The sequence below is a fragment of the Amblyomma maculatum genome, chromosome 1 (genome assembly GCF_055883805.1).
Source record: "Amblyomma maculatum isolate TAMU_Amacu chromosome 1, ASM5588380v1, whole genome shotgun sequence".
Classification (NCBI taxonomy): Eukaryota; Metazoa; Arthropoda; class Arachnida; order Ixodida; family Ixodidae; genus Amblyomma; species Amblyomma maculatum.
Genome location: NC_139344.1, coordinates 107,866,616 through 107,887,240, shown reverse-complemented (window position 1 = coordinate 107,887,240; position 20,625 = coordinate 107,866,616). Strand labels below are relative to the sequence as shown.

Genomic DNA, 20,625 nt, shown 5'->3' with positions numbered 1-20,625 from the left:
CGGCGCGTTCAGTCGGAAACACTCGGTAAGGTTAACCTAGACTCGGTTAACTCGGTTGTTAACCTAGAAGTGCAGGCACCGGTCGGCGTGATCAAGTGGCCTCTGTGGTACGAATTTGCGGGCCTGTCCAGGGTGTTTTTGACCTTTTTCAGAATGACTGCGAATGGCCCACTCATTACAGAATAATCGGCGCCGATATCCACGAGCGCTGTCACGTCGGTTTCGTCCACTGAAATGTTCAGGTCGGCGGTGTTGCCGGAACGTCGCGGGGTCCGGTCACGGCTGCGGTGTGGCTCTAGCTGATTTCGTGTCGTCCGAGAAGTGGAGCGCCTATGCAACGGATCAATGTGGGGAGCGTCGTGGAAAGATGTGACCATTCGGTTGCAGCGGTGGAGGAGCTTGATATATATACATTTTTTTTGCGATATTTATTGCCTCGGGGCATAAAAGGAATGTTATGACGGATGAAGGGTGTGGTCATATAAATGAAAAAAGGTTGGCTGATTCAATGAAGTCGAGGAGTGAACGATGATGCGGTCCCTGCATCCAAACGGCATATGACTGCGGATTATGGGAGGAGAGGCCAACTGCTAGTCAATGGGCAATCTTCCCCCAAAGGTTACCGCTTCTAGTTTTCCCGACGGGGGCTAGGGGAGCGGATCAGCGTCAGGCCGGGATTTGGTTGTGTCCGTCTGCGAGGAGTAATGGCGCGGTGAAGGCGACCGGGAGTAGGCATTCCAGATGTTTCAGCCAAGTGCGCGTCAATGGCAGGGGGCCGTTCACCACGCTGCAGCTTTCGCGCATCGGCACTAAACCCCGGCAGACCCATTCGTCGGTAATAGCAGATGACCAGCCTCGCCACAGTGGTAGCACAGTGGGCGATTATCGCGAGTGCGCCAGACGTCACTTTTGCGTGGACGCACCTGAAGATGTCGAGCGGGAGGTGCTGGACGAATGTATGCAGGGGTTTCTTGGTGCTGACTGGGAGGTGGACAGGAGCGAATGCGGCGTAGGTCATGGCCACGACCTACTGGTCATGCCTGTGGTGGTATTGGAGTGGCTCGGGTGGAGTGAGTGCCTGGTTGACTTCTCTTCCTGAACCATCTGCGAAAGGCAGGATACTTGTGGGGGTGATGCCGTCGAAAATAGTTTTTGCAACTCCTCGCGTCCCTGAAGGAACTCCGCGTTGTGATAGTAGTCTCATGATTTTCAAGCCATTTGCGAGCTGCACCGTCCAACGAAAAAAAATACATGCTGAAATTTCTGGTCGTCGCCCCAGCAATTGTACTGGGCTACCTGCTCAAGTTTATCTAGCCAGTCTTCCGGGTCGTCGCCTGAAAAGGCTTGGAAGGTGGGTATCTTAATTCCGCGGATGCTGCAACACGAAGGAGCGTGCAGTGGTATCGACCTGCATCATTGTGGGCGGTTGTGTTGTCGCCGAAGGTGGTGCTGAAGAAGATGGTGGCGGCCTCGCAGTACGGGGATATGGCAGAAGCGCGAATTCGGGCTCAACCTCGAAGCCGTCGGCTACACTGATGGGTAGGCGTAATTTCGATGGTAGGAGATACCTGAGGGCTGGAGTCTCGGCTCGTTGGAGGTGTTCGGAGCATGGGTTGCGGTACCCATGCACCTCCACCAAATGTCACGGAGTGAAGTCTGATCAGAATAAGTCACTGCGGGACACAGAAGTCACAGTGCACAGAGCGGCAGAAAACTGGCAGGGCCCGCCTCAACTGGAGAACTTTGGTTTCTTCGCCTCAAGGAGGCACACGTTCGCGATCAGCGCAGAGTGAAGACAAAGACTGTACCGTGTCAATATTTTGGCCAGTGCTCTGTCCCTTTAACTGAGGAGTTTATTTTCCTCACGGGCCACTGCTAACTTAAAGGAATACACACCAAATTTTGCTCGTGCATTATCTTCGTAATGATGCGCAAGACATCATTAAATATAAATAGCTTCATGGATTTCGCTTAGACACGGCAACTAATTTGTAGGAATCTCTCCTCTCATGCTGCTTCCGTTTCGAGTTCAACAGCATAACAGTGGCTCTGAGGTTAACTCTGGCTTCTGACGACGTGTATGCTACTTCCATGCAATCGCTGCTCGTTTGTTTGTTATTATAGCTTTTGGGGCAGGATGGCATAAGATTTGAAGCGATGACGAAGCAGAAACTATGTCAGTTTTTTTTTTTTTTTTTTTCTCGCCTCGTGCGACGTGAAGTACAGTCTGACACCAGAGCCAGCGCCTGCTCCTCGAAGCCGAAAAAAACATGAGGAAAAGTGCAATTATTTGTTTTAACAGACGCATGCTGATTACAGAGGGTAATTAATGTGCACTAATGTGCCACGTTATATAGCTTTCCAAGGAAGAAAATGCGCAGCCAAAATTTGGTGCCTGCAATCGTTTAACAGCCTGTGACATAAATTATGATCAGCAGCAGCCTGACTATACCTGCAGGGCGAAGGCCTCTCCCACATAAATCTAATAACCCCCTTATTCGTGATATATGTTCATTATCAGACATGTAAAAACATCGGGTGTTCCAACGAACACTTTCAAGAATTTCTAAAGATAAGGAATACAAAATGGAATGAGCAGGAACAAACAGTCTGCCCCAGTTGGCACAATTTACAGTAGAATTCTCGAAAATATACCGCTAATTTCCTGGGACTCACTAAACAACTTTAATAAATGCATTCAGATCGTTTGTGCAAATGGGAAGCTTGAAACCGTGGACAAGATGATGTCATACCGCTTTTTGAAACGATGAAGAAAAATTAATTTATAACGCCCTGCAACGGAAGAATTCCGGCGATGTTTTTCGCACGAAACATAAGCTGAGCGCATTAGACACACAGGGAGCTCGGTGAAGACTCGACAGCAGCTTATGACGCGTTGCAGTAGTTGTAGCCCCCAATTTTAACTACAGACATTATTGTGTCACATCATGTACAATATTTAGTTTTGCAGCTTGCAAGAAAGAAAAGCACAGTCATTGCCAGCTGCGGGGTCGTTATTTTTTAGAGCGACAGAACAAATCAATGTGCATGACACGGCACAGTAGAGGAGGCGGTTCGAATTTGGCACCGTAGTCACCGCAACACGCCAGCAGTCATCAGTGAGCCTCCGATCAGCACTGAGAACTTCCTGCGCGCCCAATGCGCTCTGTATCGGTTTCGTCCGTGTGTGTGTGTGTGTGTGTGTGTGTGTGTGTGTGTGTGTGTGTGTGTGTGTGTGTGTGTGTGTGTGTGTGTGTGTGTGTGTGTGTGTGTGTGTGTGTGTGTGTGTGTGTGTGTGTGTGTGTGTGTGTGTGTGTGTGTGTGTGTGTGTGTGTGTGTGTGTGTGTGTGTGTGTGTGTGTGTGTGTGTGTGTGTGTGTGTGTGTGTGTGTGTGTGTGTGTGTGTGTGTGTGTGTGTGTGTGTGTGTGTGTGTGTGTGTGTGTGTGTGTGTGTGTGTGTGTGTGTGTGTGTGTGTGTGTGTGTGTGTGTGTGTGTGTGTGTGTGTGTGTGTGTGTGTGTGTGTGTGTGTGTGTGTGTGTGTGTGTGTGTGTGTGTGTGTGTGTGTGTGTGTGTGTGTGTGTGAGAGAGAGAGAGAGAGAGAGAGAGATGGTGACTGTGATATCGGCGCGTATTTTCGACACTGGAAGCTTCCCATGCAGTGATTATGTAGGCATAAGAGGTTCGGCGGCTCCAAAACCTTCCTCGTTGCCGATGTTAAGAAAGGAATTCCGAGGTCTTCTCGCTGAAAAGCGAAACCGCGTGGCCAAAACACGCTTTAGCCGCGCCCATAAATCGTTCTTCACCCAGCTACGCAGATGTCGCTTGCTCTTGTCGCAGCGCTCTGAGCGGCTAGCGGCCAAAGACTCTGTGGAAGGCGCGCTGCTTTCTGACATTTGATCATAGGCTTAGCTACTGCTTTGTGCGGCTACCTTTTACTCGTGAGTGGACCCAAATTTCTTGCTCAATCAACAGCGGTAACAAGAATTGCATTTGAAAAAATCTAGTAACTGATACAGATGAAGTTTATGGGGCGTTACAAGCCCGTCAATAAATGAAGAGGGTAACTATAATTTTTAAACGTTTCACAGGGCAGGTACTTAATATTGCTCACTTGCTGTGAATGCGAAAATGTGAGTTTGAGAAGACTACACGTCGCCCGCCGTATCGACGAGCAACTCGGAGAGATGCCGAAGAGGAGAAGAAAAGAACAAGATGAACATGATTTTAACGGGCGCAGCCGGTGGTAAGATTTGGCTACCAAAGCACTCCGCAAGCCCAGCCCGATACCAGAGCCGGCGCAACTCTACAGCGCTCAGCGAGGTCTCCTAATCAAAGTGGAAAGGATCGGCGCGTGCAAGAATCTAGGGACCCCAAGAGATGACGGCCACAGGCAGCAACAATCAGACGCGGCACGCCGTGGTTCAAAAAATATGTATGCATATTCATTTTGAACTACTTACATTTAAGGATTTTCGAAAATGTTCGCTGAAACCCCCTGCATATGTCACATTCTGTTGATCCTAACAAGCTTTCCTTAATGTAGTACATTTGAACCACGGCGCGCCGCGTCTGAGCGAACACGAGGTTAATTGTTTGGAGTCACCGAATCTCTGTTGCCTACATCGTCATTGCATGAGGAGCTTTCACTATCCGAATGAGAATACACACCGGCATCACAGTGACCGCCATATTCCTCAAGCATGGGTTCGATTTCAGCGTTCCTCAAGAACCGAGCCGCTTTCGAGCATCCAGCTGAAATGTTGACATTTCCCGCTCAAATTAATTCACTTTCCCGCCACTTATGCAAAGAGCTACAGCTACACTTATTCACGTAGGTACACAGCGTTAATTTTGATTTATGACAATCGTTATACGAATCAGTGTGCGCTACGCGCCCATATAGGGCGAGTTGCTTTCTCAGACGTGTCGCTCTAGCCACAGTAGCCAGGAGCCCGTGTCTGAAGGCGTGCTCCCCATTTAATATCCGCCCCTGTATCCACTACTGTTTTCGCTGGCGGCCGACCACTGTATGCCTGCATAACAGCGATAATCCGAGAACCTAAAAGGGTGAAGGTTTTATACCTGCTTGCTTGTTACATGCATTGCTGTTGTGAGACACAAAATCGGAAATAGATGCACTTTGTTACTTTGTTGCTTGATGCACAATTTTCTCAATTCGTGGTTTTGTTTATTTTCTTTTCTCATTTGCACCCCTCCTCCATATAATACCCTCAGCCGTGGGGCCTTTAAGGATATTTTGTATAAATAAATAAATAAATAAATAACAGATAGATAAATAAATGAATAAATAAAATGGTTCTTCGTTCACCGGTTTCCAGCTCAGTTCTCCAACCTGGCAGCGCAGCTTTTATAGCTGTGTTGTACTCACAGACGTGGCGTATGTCCGGCGACACGGGGCTAGCAGGAGGCTTGGAGGGCGTGCTGAGGCGCGAGTGTGACGGCGAAGAGTCGGCCAGCGCCAGAAGTGAGGAGAGCACATCCTCCAGAGTCACGTCGCCCTGGCAGCTGGGGCGCCTGTCTACGAGATCGGAATGAGAAAGTCGGCGTTTCATTATCCTCGTTGGAAGCACATCGCACCGATTATATTTCATTATTGTTAGCTTATTTGCACGCTGATGAAGCAAGCCGTTCACCATAATGTCACTGCAGTTGTTTCATTTCATTTCTGTTCGACTGAATGAGACAAAAAGCTCAAAATCCAACCAAAGTAACACATCCGGACCGAACAGGGATGTACTGTTCACTCTGTACAGCGGGCATAGGTCCAGCACTGTATTTCACTTAGAAACGGCAGCGGTATAAAAAGGAAACAAAAAAAAAATGTTCACGTTGCTTTCACAATAAGAATAATAATATCCGCATTCATGACGGTGTCTAGAAGCGCTGTTTTTGCTTTGCAAGGCTTGCCAAAACGAGATTTTCCCGAGTTCAACGGTTCAACTCCCCAGTCGTTCTGGCGCGAGCCTAGCTTCACAACTAACCTAGTAGATGGCGCTGCGGCCGTGTAGATTCGTTTGTGCATTCGCTTTCTTCCAGTTGATCCGCAGCGAGCCATTCCGAAGCCAGCCGTATCTTCAAGCGTTTGTTGAGAATGGCGGCGACAACTGGCAACGCTAGCAAGACGATTGTTCAATATGTGGTAGTTCGAAGCGATCTGCTCACGGAACTCAACTGGCCAGTCGGCGCCGTTATCGCGCAGGCGTGTCATGCTTGCACTGCGGCACTGAAACTGTTCGGGGACGACGTGAATACGATTGCCTACACGGAAAACTTGGACAGCATGCACAAAGTGGTACTGGCGGCTCCGACCGAGACCAAGCTGCTCGCCTTGTGCGAGGCGCTGCGAGACGCCAGCATTGACTACAAGCTGTGGATTGAGCAGCCGGAGAACATCCCCACTTGTGTTGCGACAAAACCGTACCCCAAGGCCGACGTTCAGACTTTCTTCAAGGGCTTCAAGCTTTTCAAGTAGGCGCGTGTGTATGCACTTGCTGCACGTGGCAACACAGCTGACAAATCACCCGCCGGCAGCCGGCTGGGCGTACACATACCTGTGATATGTCGAGTAAAACCTGCTGAATACTTTTCGGTAAAATAGAAAGCCTGCTTATTTAGTTATGTGATCTGTAGTTATGTGAAGCTTGTACTTTTTACTCTCGCTGAATTAGCTCTTTGCGCAGTGTTTTGCTTCAGTAACGTTGGGCCGCTGTATGTTACATCAGCATATAGCGCAGCGCACCTGTGTGTTTGATGTGCTTCAGAGGGCTCAACAGAGGTGTTTCAGGCAGTGTGACAGCAAATCGGGCCCCGTATTGAAAGTTAACTCGGTCATGTTTTATTTCATTTCACGTTTTGGCAGCATGTAACCGTAACAGTGCCAGTTCGTTGACATAAATGGATCACGCCGTAGAAGTTAGGTGGCGCCACTCGGGCGTGCGTGCTTTACTCATTCATTCGTATGAATTAGTATGAATATGGTGGTTATGGAAGAGTACCAAACAGATTGTAAAGCGTGTGGCGGCGCTATCTACTGAAGAATGTAACAACGTCCGTCAGTACTCTTGCGTTTCTTGCAATTTGTGGGTACCACACGCATGATAACAGTGACGTAACACGCACGTTTCGAAGAGTTCCAAATATTGGACTTCATTTGTGATTTTCGCAATGAAGTCGCGTTTTCACACAAGTGCTGGTAGAGTTCCCGAGAACATAATACTCGTGTAGCCGATTGCTCGGCTGATATTTCCATGTCGCCGTAGGCACAAAACCTGCGGAGCCTCTCTCCTCTCTCTCTCTCTCTCTCGCGCGCGCGCGTGTGTGTGCGTGTGTGGAAAGAGTTTGGGAAGGGGGCTGAATGCACCCGCAAGCCACATGAGTGAGACGGCTTATGTAGGCGGACCAGCGCAAGTAATCCAAAACAAGGTGCTAGCCAAGGAGTTTATACCGACGAAAAGGAGGCACAAAGCATGCCGGTGAGCGGTACGGATTCCAGGAGCCTGCAGACGCAGTTAGGTTGGAAAGTGAGCGAGAGCTTGGAATGGGCGTGTGCCCGTCAGGCTAAAGTGCACCCGGTCACTGGCGCCGCCGCGGGGTCAGGGTGCGCCGCCGCAATCGATACACCACCGCCGACGACCCCGAGAGCTTCAGGCAATGCTCCCGCGCCGGTCGCTGGCATTTCGCACTGTTTTGGTGCGCTGCCCTCGCGACAGTCAGCGACGGCTGTCTGATTCGTTGCGCTGGTTCGCTCCGGTTTGTATGCGCCCGAAAGGCGTTCTTTTTCCGACGCAAGTTCCTCGTTTTGGGTCTTGCTAAATCACCTGTTTATTCGCGGCTCGTACTGACTGCAGCGATGGGATTGGGGATAAGCTTATTGAACTTGGAAGGCTGCCATGGGAATTCTCTCAAGATTGTCTGATTTCAGATATATCAGCTTTAGCTTATATGAAAGATAATCCAACGTATCCAACCGGTTCTAATATAAGTTTTGGCGGACGTCGCTGTAAGTTAATCGCTTAAGCCACGGCCAACTTGCCCGTCACCATGCTCCTTGCCGCGCGCTCTTCCCCACGAAGCATGCAAGCTGCAAGAGCAAATTCGCGACATTCAAGGAGTTGCAAGATTCCATGCAGCAAAACGGACTCGATTAGTGAGGCGAGGCCGGAAGGGAAACGCCTGTACCTGCACCACTAAAGTATGTGCAGGTCACAATACGAACAACGGCGGCAGTCCGGCCATTAACATCCGCGACAGTCGATGCGTCGAGAACTAAACATCGTTTTCCCATCACATCAGGCGAGGCCTTTGCATGCAGCTGCTGTGCTTTCAGGAAAAATCAGTGACGTTCACGCAGGATCCACGATCAGAAATGCACACGCTTATCTGCGGCCTGGCCCTACGCATTGAGGTCCGCTGTCGATCACTCGCACCGTCTCTGGTGGGAGCCCTATGCAGGCGACCGCGGCTGCAAGCAACGCGACGTACGAAGACATGCGTTCGTGCAGTGCCTTTGCATTCCAGCATTGTGAAGTCTTATTATTCAGCTTGAACCAATGAAATGCGAAGGCCCTGGGTTCGATTCACGCCCCCACCCATAAGAACCTATAGATAAATTGTTGATTTGGAAAGAAAAGGCGCAATATCCGTCTCATTTCTCGGCGGACATCTGAACCGCGCCGTAAGAGAAGGGGAGTCAAAGAAGAGAGAGAGTTGTCGTAGCGGAGGGCTCTGGAATAATTTCGACCTTCTGGGGATATGTGCACTAATATCACACGGCACACGGACGCCTTTGTGTTTCGCCTCCATCGAAACGCGGCCGCCGGGATCAGGTTCGAAACCGGGAGCTGAACTATTTTCCTTTGGCTATACAGAAACCTTCCTTAAAAACTTAGCGCCAATCTGAGCATCCTTGACCTAGTTCTCGAATTTTATTGTTCAATCGGGATTTTTCGCTCACGGCCAACGTCGCCGATGAGACTTCGGATTTTCTGCGACACGGTACCCTTAGTGCTTAGCAAACAAGTATCATTGGCATTTGCACCTCATTATGAAGAGCAGCGGCACGTACAATTTCGGGACTATGCGCTCGTCTGAGCATGGCATCTCGCCTTTCAGAAGCACCGGTTCGTAATTCGTGTGAAATTTTATGTGAACAGGTATATAAATACTAGCGAATAGTATGTTTATTTGCCATCTATTTTAAGAGCCTTCTTCACAGCCAAAGCAGAAAGGACAGTTTCGCAAATCTGCGCGGTGCTGCTATGCAGAGAACCATGACGCGCAACAACATTGAAGTCTTATGGCGTCCACACGAGAGAGACAAAGCCGCTGTACGGCAAACCATTCCATAAGCAGCTTTAGCATGGCCGTGCGGTAAAAACTCCTGCCGTATCGCAAATCTTAGCTGTTGTCGATTAGCTATTGGCGCGAACCACATCCAGTCGACGGGTTGAGGAATCGAGTGAAGAGGCCGGTAGCACAGGCAGAGCTCTAACCTCAGCGGCTCGTCGCTTTACCTTTCGCGCAAAAGTTCGCCTAATAAACAGAGTTCAAACACCCGGAAGTTAGAACTTAGCGCCAGCCGAAGGGCCACAATCAGCCGCTTACAACCCGCCGTCAAAAAGTGTGTGGAAGCCGACATGCTAGCGCGCCTAATTAGCATGTAGCGTAACCACGCTAAATAGTCCGTAATCTTTCTCACCCCGCACGCGGGCGGGACGATTCCTCGCTACGGGAGCATTATTGCTTCTAACCTGCTCGAGAAAGAGAGGGAGGAAAAAAAAGACGGTTTATATGGCAGCAATAAATATTCGTTAAAGTGGAAGACTCGTGTTTGTCCCCTCTGGCCCGAACCCGCCGTTGTGGCGGCTCATCGCCGCCGAGGTGGAAGTCATAGCCTTGATGAGCCCCTTCTATCATTACTACGAGATTACCCCGAATACTGTCTGTATCTTGCAAGCTGTGTAGAAACAGCCGAAAGACGGCTGTGGCACATGAAATAAGTCCGATTTTGAAAAACACTGGTATCATGCATCCTTCGCACCTCGGCCGCTAGCATCACTTGATTATAATGCAGGTCGTGTTGGTCACCGCCACCGCCGCATTCTTGGCTGACATGGTCATGCCTCTTTGTGCTTTCACCACTCCCCTTTTCTATCTCCCTCTGCGGTTCTGCCTATGAACGATCTGTTTCGTCATTTCTCAAAGCCGCGTCGCGCCTCCTGAGCTGCTGCTGTACGGCAAGTGCTCCTCGATGGCGGAAGTGACTTTTCGAAATGCTGCTCTGCAGCTCCCGTGGGATTTTAGGCGTTTCAGTTTCCCCGACTCGCAGCGTGGCCAGCACGCTCGCGTCCTGGCGAAGTTCGTCGAGGCAGGCGCGCGGAGAAGTTCGGAGTGAGCGACGGAAGATCGGCCTCAGCGTGGGGTCCGATACACCGACGAAGAAACGAAGGGGAATAGTTGTATGCGAAGCGATCTTTCATACCGTTTACTTATTCCCAACCGTCCTCCGCTTTCGCGCCGCGCTGGGCTTTTCTCCTTTTATGTCGGCTCTTCGCTTCCTTACTTTTTCTGTGAGCAGCTTTCACCACGGACGGCATCCGTCGGCGCGGTCCCTGCTTTCTCCGTTTGTCAGCGGTCGTCGTAGCGACGTTTTCTTATTTTTACTGTTCCCTCCGTACGCGCTCCCCAATCCGCTTGCCCCACTCCCCGAACTTTTACGCTTCCTGCGTGGGCCCGGAAAACGCCATCGCCGCCCCACATAGTAAGTGCAGTACATATCCGCTGAGCATGCAGTTACACCTCTCCCGCCTCCTACAGATGGAAGCTGATCACGCGTGTAGCAGAGAAAACGGCGCATAGGCCGGGACGATCATGATCCTGCGTGCCCTTTACGTCGCATTTACCGAAAGTCTTTATTATTATTTTTTTCTTTTTGCTCCACGTCCATTTCGTTGCGATCGATGCAGCTCACGCCCCTGTGAATACATCACGCTCTGATAACGCCAGCCACGTCGGTAAAATCATGCTGATATATGGAAAACTGGTGCGCCTTTTTTATAGTTCTGGCCCTATACGCAGGGTTACTCAGTTCAGTTCAGTCGTTCAGTCGTGTCCGACTCTTCGTGACCCTATGGACCATGTCACGCCACGCTTTCCGGTCTCTCACTATCTTCCTAACATCACATAACTTCATCTGCAGTGCCTCGAGGATGCCATCTAACCATCGCGTTCGCTGCCTACCCCTTCTCCGGCGACCCTCAACCTTTCCCAACATCAAATCTTTCTCAAGCGACTCCTCTCTTCTCATCAGATGACCAAAGTAGCTGAGCTTTAACTTTAGAATTTGACCCTCCAATGAGCAGTCAGGGTTTATGGTCGACAATATCGACTGATTTGATCTTCTGGCAGTCCAAGGAACTCTCAAGAGTCTTCGCCAGCACCACAATTCAAACGCGTCAATTCTTCGGCGGTCAGCCTTTTTCACAGTCCAACTCTCGCATCCATACATCACAACTGGAAAGACCATAGCACGAGTTATACGGATCTTGGTTGGCAGACTAATGTCTCTACTCTTTACTAGGCGGTCAAGGCTAACCATTGCTCTCTTCCCAGAAGCAGGCGTCTCCTAATTTCATGGCTGCAGTCTCCTTCCGGGGTAATCTTGGAGCCTAAGAACAGAAAATCTGTCACAGCTTCCACTTCTTGTCCATTGATGCTCCAAGACTTGATAGGACAAGACGCCATGATCTTTGTATTTTTAATGTTCAGTTTAAGCCCAAACTTCTCACTCTCTTCTTGTACGCGCAGGGTTACTCAGTGGCTGCGATATTGGCTCCTGCGATCGAGTTCGCGGGTTTGATGATGGCCGCGGCGTCCGCATTTCGCCTCCATCAGAATGCACCGAAAGTGTTTCTTTGGCACGGATCATTGAATCTATCAGCCATGCAATCAAGTTCTGACGGTAATCATTATTTTTACAGGTTTATGCGTCGACGATTGAGGTACAGAAGACGAACTTTATGCCAGCAAGTTATACAGATGATGCTTCTGTCAGTGCAATGACGTTGACGAGTCGTGGGAACCTTTGAATATTGGAGTGAGCGAATTGCTGCTGCGTTAACTTCAAGATATAATGGGATCTGCTCGTCGCATTCTATCTGCAGCCTACTGAAGAAGTGCAGTATTTGATTCCTCGACGACTTTTTACTGCACTACTCGAAATTGCCTAGTTTCCGACATATGGCTGGTACTTCACCGTGTTCCGGCCTCTTTGATGTCCAAGCATAGACACCGAAAAGAGGGCTCCTTGCAGCTTACAGCGCGTATCCGTCCACTTGTTTTCATTACTCCAGCCGGCACGTGCGTGTTTCCCACGCGCAAGAGCGCTTGCACATCAAGGATGATTGACCGCACGACAGCACCTCATATTCGATGGACTAGAAGTGGCTGCTCGCTCTGCCGCGGAGTACTTGGGCGTAATACCGGAATACACGCCTGCACTTTCTTGGCACCGCACCGCGATTAAGTTTTCGGTTTCAATGGTTAAAAAAAAAAAGAATGGTAAACATACACCGAATTAATTTTCAGAGCACTAGTTCTTACTGCTTACATTTGCCGGCTTCACGTCTGTTTCTCCGTCGCTCTCAAATTCAAGATGGCAGATAAGTCACGTGATCGTAGCTACAGCATTACAAATAATTTCTTAGCTACCACGTGACCACCCATACAATGGAGTCCACCTCCTGGTCCACCCTGTGTGACGTCTTGATTACCCAAAGCCCCGTGACCAGAACACAGTTGGTCGCCAGAACACTATATTGTTCGCGTAGCAACAGGGTTGCCGTCAGTTCAACTACAGGATAAACGGGTCGCTCTACACATTGTCTCAGGCTTGCGAAGGAAATCATTCCAAAATTAAAGTTTGCGAAGCGGAAAACGAACTTGGCACACAGCGTACGCCACGATTCGCCTCTTCTTCCCTATGTTTGTTTTTTTAAGCAGAACAACTGCTGATAGTCAATGCCGAATTGGACTGCAATGTGTAAAGACTGGTAGAACCGCACTCTGGTAGATCGCTTCCGTTACGAAAAGAGACTGCAAACCGGCGGTCACGCGCGCGTCCTTGAGAACGATCCCGAAAGCGTGAGGGAAAAGAATAAACGGGGTCAGCGAGTGGAGCAGGCTTCCGTGAGAACGCGCTGCCGAATCGCGTGACGCCTACAGATCATGCTGAGTGTTTCCGTTATAGTCCCTAGCTGGTACCTGCTGGTACTTTTTTTTCTCTGGGTTTTGTTTTCTTCTGACACTGCGTCTTAGAAGGCGTGTTTACATCGCCTGGGGCGTGCGGGAGACGAAAACGTTGATAATGTCCCTATGACGTGCGAGCCGAAAGGAAACTGATTCACTGCGCTGGAGCGGACGGAATCGAATATAGAAAGGAAGACATAAAGAGCCTCCACGCTGATACTGCGGGCTGTTCGGAAACGCGGGTGGTGGCAATGGAAGTGGGCTACGCTAAACGATGGGATATGCATATTTCAGTTCTTTTGGAGCCGTCCAGGTGCTCAGCGCATCGCGTTGCCGCATTTCACACGAGTAGCGCGACAGCCTGGCGTCCTTCCACACCATGCAGTGGGGTGATGCGGAGCCGGCAGGCCATACGTTGCCACGAAGCAAGCAAACGAAAAAGGCGCGCCCGCTCTTCTGCGTCAAAGTTGAGAATGCATTGAGTCCGCATGCTCGTTTCTAACTGTAAGCGCCGTACGGAGTGCAGTCATTTATGCCTGCCATGACAGCGCTCGTTCATACGGGCACGACGTGCCTCAAACGCGACATAATGGGAGACAGCCAGCTTCGTGCACAGTGTGATAGAAACGGCCAGGCCTGAGGACAAAACGCGACAAGCATGCATCGCAGAGAAAGCCCACATCAGGACACTACGGGAGGAATATTCATCGGCACGATGAGAGATTCGGTTCCTATTTAATGACCGAAGCTGGCACCGACGGGTTCGCCACACGGTAGAGGCGCACAAAACCTGTCCACGGGTATTTAGCGGCTGCCGATAGAATGTCAGGTGAGTGGCACGCGACGCCCGGTGTTTGCGTCGTGTACGATAGCCGTCGCTCGCTGCCAGGTGGCACGCAGGTGATAATGTAGAGCTTTAGCATAATAGAGATGTTAACTAGCGTAGACGTATACACTGGACCAGCCACATGCCAACTATACGCATGCGCAGTGGCGTGCAGTTCTACGTCACTAACTCGCTATGTTAAAGATGTTTATAATGCCAGACACAACTCAATGGGCGCCCTTAAGGGACAATTTTGCAACCGGTGCTCTCCTGCCCAGCTATCCTGAGAGTAAAATTTAGGAAATTTGGCAGCACGTTTTATTGTGGGGGCGAGAGTGAAATAGCGGGAAGGCTATGGCGTGGCAAAAAAAAAAAAAAAAAAATCAAGCTTTGATTGTGTTTTCGGTAAAAGCGAGCGTATACACTTTAGGGAGGCCATTCAACCCATGAGCAGAGTCGACTGGTCAGCTTAGAAGGGCCAGCCGCAGGAGGTCGAGCTGAGTTCGACTGCTGCCGCTTGTGAGGAAACTGACCGCTTTTCAAATCGACGGAGAGGCAGTCTGATTGGTGCACAATCTGACTTGGTATCTCGCATCCTACGGTTAAATTTAACCCTTGCCAACTTCCAGTTTGCACTTATTTTGCCGTCGCTCTAGCACGACGAACTGTGCAGAAACCGGTAAAATAAATATGCCCTGCTTAAACAAGGTCTCATGACTCTCATCCCTGCGTCGCGACATGTCACTTGATCAACAGGCAACTACTTCGGGATTGGCATCGTTGCGACCACGGGAGCGAACGCTTATTACAAGTTCCGTCTCTTGAGAACTGGTTGCGAGAGCTTGCCGAAATACAACTTGGACTGCATAATCATTAGCTTCAGTATCGGCAAAGCGCCGATTAGAGCCAAATAAGCTCTCATTGTTTCCTTTTTTTTTTTTTTGTTGTTGTTGTTGTTTTCTCCTTTTGCAATAAACTACTATTCTTATCCCTCCCTTTCTCTCTGGGTTATTTGCAATCTCATCTACAGACACTCTAGACCGCCATTCAACAACAAGCACTGTCGGGGCGATTTCTAGCCGCCCACGTACTGGCCACCGAACATTGGCAAATGAGAAACGCGCGAAGTGCGACTTCAGTGCAAGTGGAAAAAGCACATCTTGAAAAGACGCTGCTTCCATCTCCTCAGCGGCCATGTCTCGAAGGTTTTGGCTGCCAAAGTATCGCACATTGAAGCATTACCTAGCATGCTTGCTCTTTTTTTTTTTTCATGATTTTTACTCTCGAATAGAGACGAGAGTGACGCTGATGGTAGTCTCATCACCGGGCAAAACCTACAATTGACGTGGCGCTTCGGAGGCAGTCCTTGTGCACGCTGCTCTTCCGAGAACCTCTGGAGCGTGCAGTCGGACGGGACCAGGTGCGGTGCGGACGGTGGCTGGCGTCGCTGGAGGAGGCTGACTCGCCGTACGTGCCACCTTGGGGGTGCGAGTTTGCGCGCGCTGCGGCAGAGGGGGAGCCGGCAGCTGCTTTCCGGGATCCGAACCGTGACGCTCTGCGCGAATGCAACCCGCGGCCCTTCACACCGCCCGCTCTATCGCGGACAATGCAAACGGCGCCGCGTCGCATCAACGACGCTGTGCTGTCCAGAACGCACTGCGGATTTTAATCCGGAATGATAATATATAACGTTTTGTGGATCTGATCCGCCCTTTATTTTTTTTTAAGCTTTAAAAAAAAAAAAAAAACTAACGACTATTTATTGATTAAGCAGGAATCGTCCGGGAGTCAACGCCCGCTGTATTTCGGCGGGGCATCTACCGTACCCTTGCCTTTGTGGCCTAAGTGTCCGGTTCCCTTCCACTGTTGAACAAATGAAAGCCTATCACTTAGGCCGATGAACAGTATGCCCGGCAGAACGGTGCCCTACATCTGGCTCCCAGTGTACTGCTTTTCCACGCTCATCACAGATATGCTCCCTTCTCCACGCAATTGCCCCTTTCTCCGGACGTTGAACAGCTCTCAAGCAGAGTCCACCCCTCCAGCGTAGCACATTATCAGCATCATAGCCATCACTATCGTCATCGCCGTCATCATTAATTCAGCCAGTGCAAAGCTTGCTGATGCTTCTATGCAACCTCGGTCCGCACGGTTTCCTTTTTACAGCCAATAATTCTACTGCCTTAGCGAACGTAACATCCGTCAACATCTTCCCTCGGCGGCGCGTAATTTCCATGTTGATAGACGCACACGCTGAAGCTTCGGCGTCGCGGGAGACGAGAGAAAGGGAGGTGCTAGCGCTGCGGTGGTTGAACCAGGTGGCAGGGAAAATCGCTAGACATAGCGATGAAAGCCTGAGTGAAACGCCTCGTATTCACGTGTTTGATATGATGTCACACTGGCAAACGCAGAAGCGATTTGTAGCCGGCGGGACAGCACCAGCGACCTATCACTTTCCGTGTTGTAGTGATCGGTCCGGCGGTGTTTAGCAATCGGCTTACTGTGATTTCTGGGCTATGAATTGTGCCGGGAACGCTATCGAACCGAAGCACGCAAAAGAAGGCTGAACATGCACGTGAGCGAAGCGCGTCAGCCAGAAAGAGGCCCGCGAAACGTTAGAGCTGCACTGTCACTCTACACTTGCCGTTAATTCTCTATGCTAATTTTTTCTTTGAGCGCTCTCCTGTCTAAAAACGTGTGATAAAATTAAACTAAAGATAGGCGGAAACGGAAGAACTGGAAATGGGCATGGAAAAATCCTAACGGGGAGACTAAAAATGAAATCGACTTCATAATGTGTTCAACCCCCGCCATTATGCAAGATGTAGAGGTAATCGGAAAAGTGCGATGCAGTGACCACAGGATGGTGAGGTCCCGAATTAGCCTAAATCTGAAGAAGGAACGCAACAGATTAGTAAGAAAGAAACCCATCAACGAATTAGCGGTGAGGGGGAGGGCAAAAGATTCAGGATCTCGCTACAGAATAGGTATTCAGCTCTAATGGAGGATGGCGACATTACCCTAGAAGCAAGAAACAATAATTTCAGAGATATCATTACTGAGTGCGCGGTAGAAGTAGGCGGTATGATAGTTAGAGAGGATACCGGTAAGCTGTCTAAGGAGACGAAAGATTTGATTAAGAAACGCCAGAGTATGAAAGCTTCCAATCCAACAGACCAGATCGAATTGGCCGAGATATCAAAGCTAATCAATAAGCGCAAGGTGGCCGATATAAGAAAGTATAATATGGAGAAAATTGAACATGCTGTAAAGAACGGGGGAAGCCTTAAAGCGGTAAAGAAGAAATTGGGCATAGGCAAAAACCAGATGTATGCGATAAGGGACAAGGCGGGCAACGTCACCACGAATATGAACAAGATAGTCGAAGTAGCCGGGGAGTTATATTAGCCCCGAGAAGTTTGAGTGGCGCCCTCTGGCGGTCAGCCCGACGTGACGTCACGGCAAGGACTGCCTGCGCCGATCGCTCTGGCTTCTCCGGGTTTCCGCGTAGCTTCGAGTCTGCGGCCTCGGTTGTTCTCATAACAACAGCGTTATGAAAAACGCAGACAGTACCGATCGAGTGCCAGGAAAAAAAAGTATTTAATCATGATTCCTCTTGCTTTCAAAACACGAAACATGGGCTCGTCGCGGTGAGCGCGAGTCTCGCGTGTGCCCGAGCGCTCGCCGCGACGGGCGCAGCTGGTGCCGTCGCCGCGGCAGGAGCCTTTCGTGCGTCGTCCCTTGAAACTGATGATGTGCGTGGAGTCACTATCTTCATGATTGTATTACGAATGTAATACAACCATGAAGATAGGTCTATATGCCTGCGATGCGATAAATTTGTACCGTTTTGCTGTGGACGTTGCTTCGAGCGCGCATTATGGACTGCGCGCTGTGAAATTTGTGCACGGATTTTTATTTAAAAACGGCTACTGATTAAAACTTTATTAGAATCATCTTACTTGTCGAGCATTTTTGAGAAGCAATTACGCATGATTTGCCAAGAGCAACGTGCATTTTGATGGCCAGAAATATGAGTTATTAACCGTGTCGTCGTAAACATTTCCGTCATTCCGTTCGCCTCTGCCTATTGCGCCGCAGCCGTGCGCGCATGGGATGTCTTGGGGGCACTGCTAATTTGCAAATTTCTTTCCAGTCTCCCTTTCACTGAGGAGCATAACTTCCTATGTGGACAAAGCGTGCGAAACAAGTCGCTGCCTTAGTGAAGCAGAGAAACCACTTTCATCAATTATTTTTGCAACCGTTATTAGCTGTTTTTGCTTGAAGATGTCATTCGCGCTGAGCTGAATTCCAGCGTCCTTGAAAAGCTTCTGAACCTTCACGGTAACTCCTGAAAAGAAAAAAACGCAAGCTCTGTCAAAAAAAAAAAAAAAGAAAATAAAAATAAAACAGCTGCAGGTGAAACAGGCAAACAGTGTATAAAACTGTATTACATACCTTCAGAACTTCCTGTGCGTTGGTTAGCGCTGTGTGTTGGTCCTTGAGAATAAAAAAAAAACGACAGAATTATTATGCCATCTAAACCACTCTTTACAGATACAGAGATATCACTAAATTTCCGTCACGCATTGAAAACTTTTTCGTTTTGTTAAGTACTACAAACAGCTCATTGAATCCATATGTGAAGAGGATGAAAAGTGGGTCTTGTTTAAACAGGTATGTCCTTCTCTGTTCTTAGGGTAACATTATGCTTACAGTGATAAGGTTGAAATGCAGTATTTTCATGTACATTTGGTGACGTGGCTAGATAAAAGAATATTCCTCGTGTATCTACGGATGACTTGTGGTTTCATTACTTCATTTTTATGTTGTAACAAGCTCTCCACTCGAATTAACTGCAGTAATAGAGATTGTTTAAGGTATTAACTGTTTGTTTTAATCAACAGTAGTGGTGAGGAAGCAAAAGCTGATAATTTATCACGATTCTAGCTTACTCATGTATTTCAGTTTCACGGTCAGAACTAAAGACAATGCGGGATATATAAATGTTTTTCTTTTTCCCGAATGCTTGATAAAAATCATTCACGACAATGTGAATCATCACAAAGGAATAGTGGCCGCATAGTGTATCCATAGGTAAACATACCGTCTCAATCTATAACTTCCACCTCCTCTTCTAGTCGTGCAGCATCGTTCATGGGAACGGCGCTCGAATTTTCACTACTGTCCCCATTCTTGTGTGTTGTCAAAGCCTCTGCGTGTGCGCAGAACTGGTACGACTTTGCGGGAACGCCTCTTTCACCTGGAATCGGACAGAGTGATTCAGGCTAAAACCTCAAAAAACACTGAAACAAGGCCTTAACGAAGTTTGGGCATTACCTCAGAAAAGCGCAGCGCAGCTGCACATCACGTGCACTTTAAAGCCACGCTTGTTGCATAGCACACAAGCCTGAGACGTAGCTAAGGCAGGGCTTCACGGAGCCCTTGAAAAAAAAAAAAAAAAAAAAAAAAAAAAAAAAAAAAAAAAAACCTATCACAACCCTTACTGAAGTGCTGTTTTTAGGGACGCGTTGCACTGAATCTGCGCCCCATGTCTTGGAAATTTTGAAAAATATCAGCATTCAAACAAAAAGACCAGCACAGCTGTGCGGGCTGTGTCAAATTTCGCGGCATGAATGAACACGAGAACACCACTGCCGTGAGACACATTTTAAACAAAAACTCAAGCAGGGTCCCAGTTGACTCAGCTTGGACATTCCGCTACTGAGCAAAATGTCTGAGCACTCACTGACACAAAGATCGAGGAAACGAAAGTTTGAGCAATGGCTGATTTACTTACGCCGTCGCTTCGTCGATCCCGGGGGCGATCGCCTTGCATCGCTAGGACGCGCGGGAAGGTTGACGGATGGAACAGCGTCTGGCAATAGTTTTGTTCTTGTACACTGATAATTAAAAAAAAAAAAAGACTAGTTGACAAACAGCCCGTAAAAGCGTCGCTACACGTACGGCTCACCGGCTACACAAAGTCTTCCTTTTTGAAGTGCTTACTGCACACTGGTGGCAATGCTGACGGTTGCCTTTATCAATCTAACCTCCTTCATTTTGAACAACTTTGGGTAAAGTGGAAGCTTACACCGGCTTTCTTCCGTGATTTTCACTGCGCACTGAGCAATAAGTCACCATGATTATTCGCGAGCGAAAACGAACGAAAGGAGCCGGCATCGGCCGGGAGGCTAGCAGCAGCCCGGCTGGTGGAGTCCTTGCCGTGACGTCAGACTGCGGCGATCGCAGCGGCGCCAGTGTTCGCTCTCGGGGCTAATACAGATCTCTACAGTAGCCAAGGTAGTCAGGACCGTAATGAGATTGGCGGTAGGCAAAAACAGTCAGACGTTCCACCAGTCACGAAGGACGAGGTCAAGAAAGTACTAGAAACTATGAAAAGGGGGAAATCAGCTGGAGAGGATCACATAACTACAGTTTTGCTGAAGGACGGGGGGATATCGTGCTAGAAAAGCTGGCCACCCTGTATACGCAGTGCCTGGTGTCATCGACGGTACCGGAACCATGGAAGA

General features: G+C 49.1%; 2 protein-coding genes and 1 long non-coding RNA gene across 4 annotated transcripts in view; 1 reads left to right on the top strand and 2 right to left on the bottom strand.

Moving 5' to 3' along the window:
- The window catches only part of LOC146203462 (uncharacterized), a 34,111-nt gene extending 28,325 nt beyond the window's left edge, over positions 1-5,786 (bottom strand). The window contains exon 1 of the mRNA XM_084588781.1: positions 5,390-5,786. Within this exon, the coding sequence (XP_084444907.1) occupies positions 5,390-5,657 (268 nt within the window). The 5' untranslated portion in view covers positions 5,658-5,786. The remainder of the gene's footprint in view (positions 1-5,389) is intronic.
- Positions 5,787-6,056: 270 nt separating this feature from the next.
- Positions 6,057-6,639, top strand: LOC146203461 (putative peptidyl-tRNA hydrolase PTRHD1). Its single transcript, XM_084588783.1, has one exon. It carries the CDS (start codon positions 6,113-6,115, stop codon positions 6,491-6,493), a length of 381 nt encoding a protein of 126 aa, XP_084444909.1. The 5' UTR covers positions 6,057-6,112; the 3' UTR covers positions 6,494-6,639.
- Positions 6,640-18,335: 11,696 nt separating this feature from the next.
- On the bottom strand, positions 18,336-20,274 carry LOC146203460 (uncharacterized). 2 transcript variants are annotated; one of them, XR_014703875.1, is made up of 3 exons: positions 19,200-19,247; positions 18,551-18,592; positions 18,336-18,443 (listed from the first exon to the last, which is right to left on the bottom strand). It is a non-coding gene; the product is annotated as an uncharacterized LOC146203460 (long non-coding RNA). The 2 variants fall into 2 exon arrangements; XR_014703876.1 differs by lacking the exon at positions 18,336-18,443 and adding an exon at positions 19,893-20,274 and having other exon boundaries at positions 18,472-18,592; positions 19,200-19,355.
- Positions 20,275-20,625: the final 351 nt, after the last annotated feature.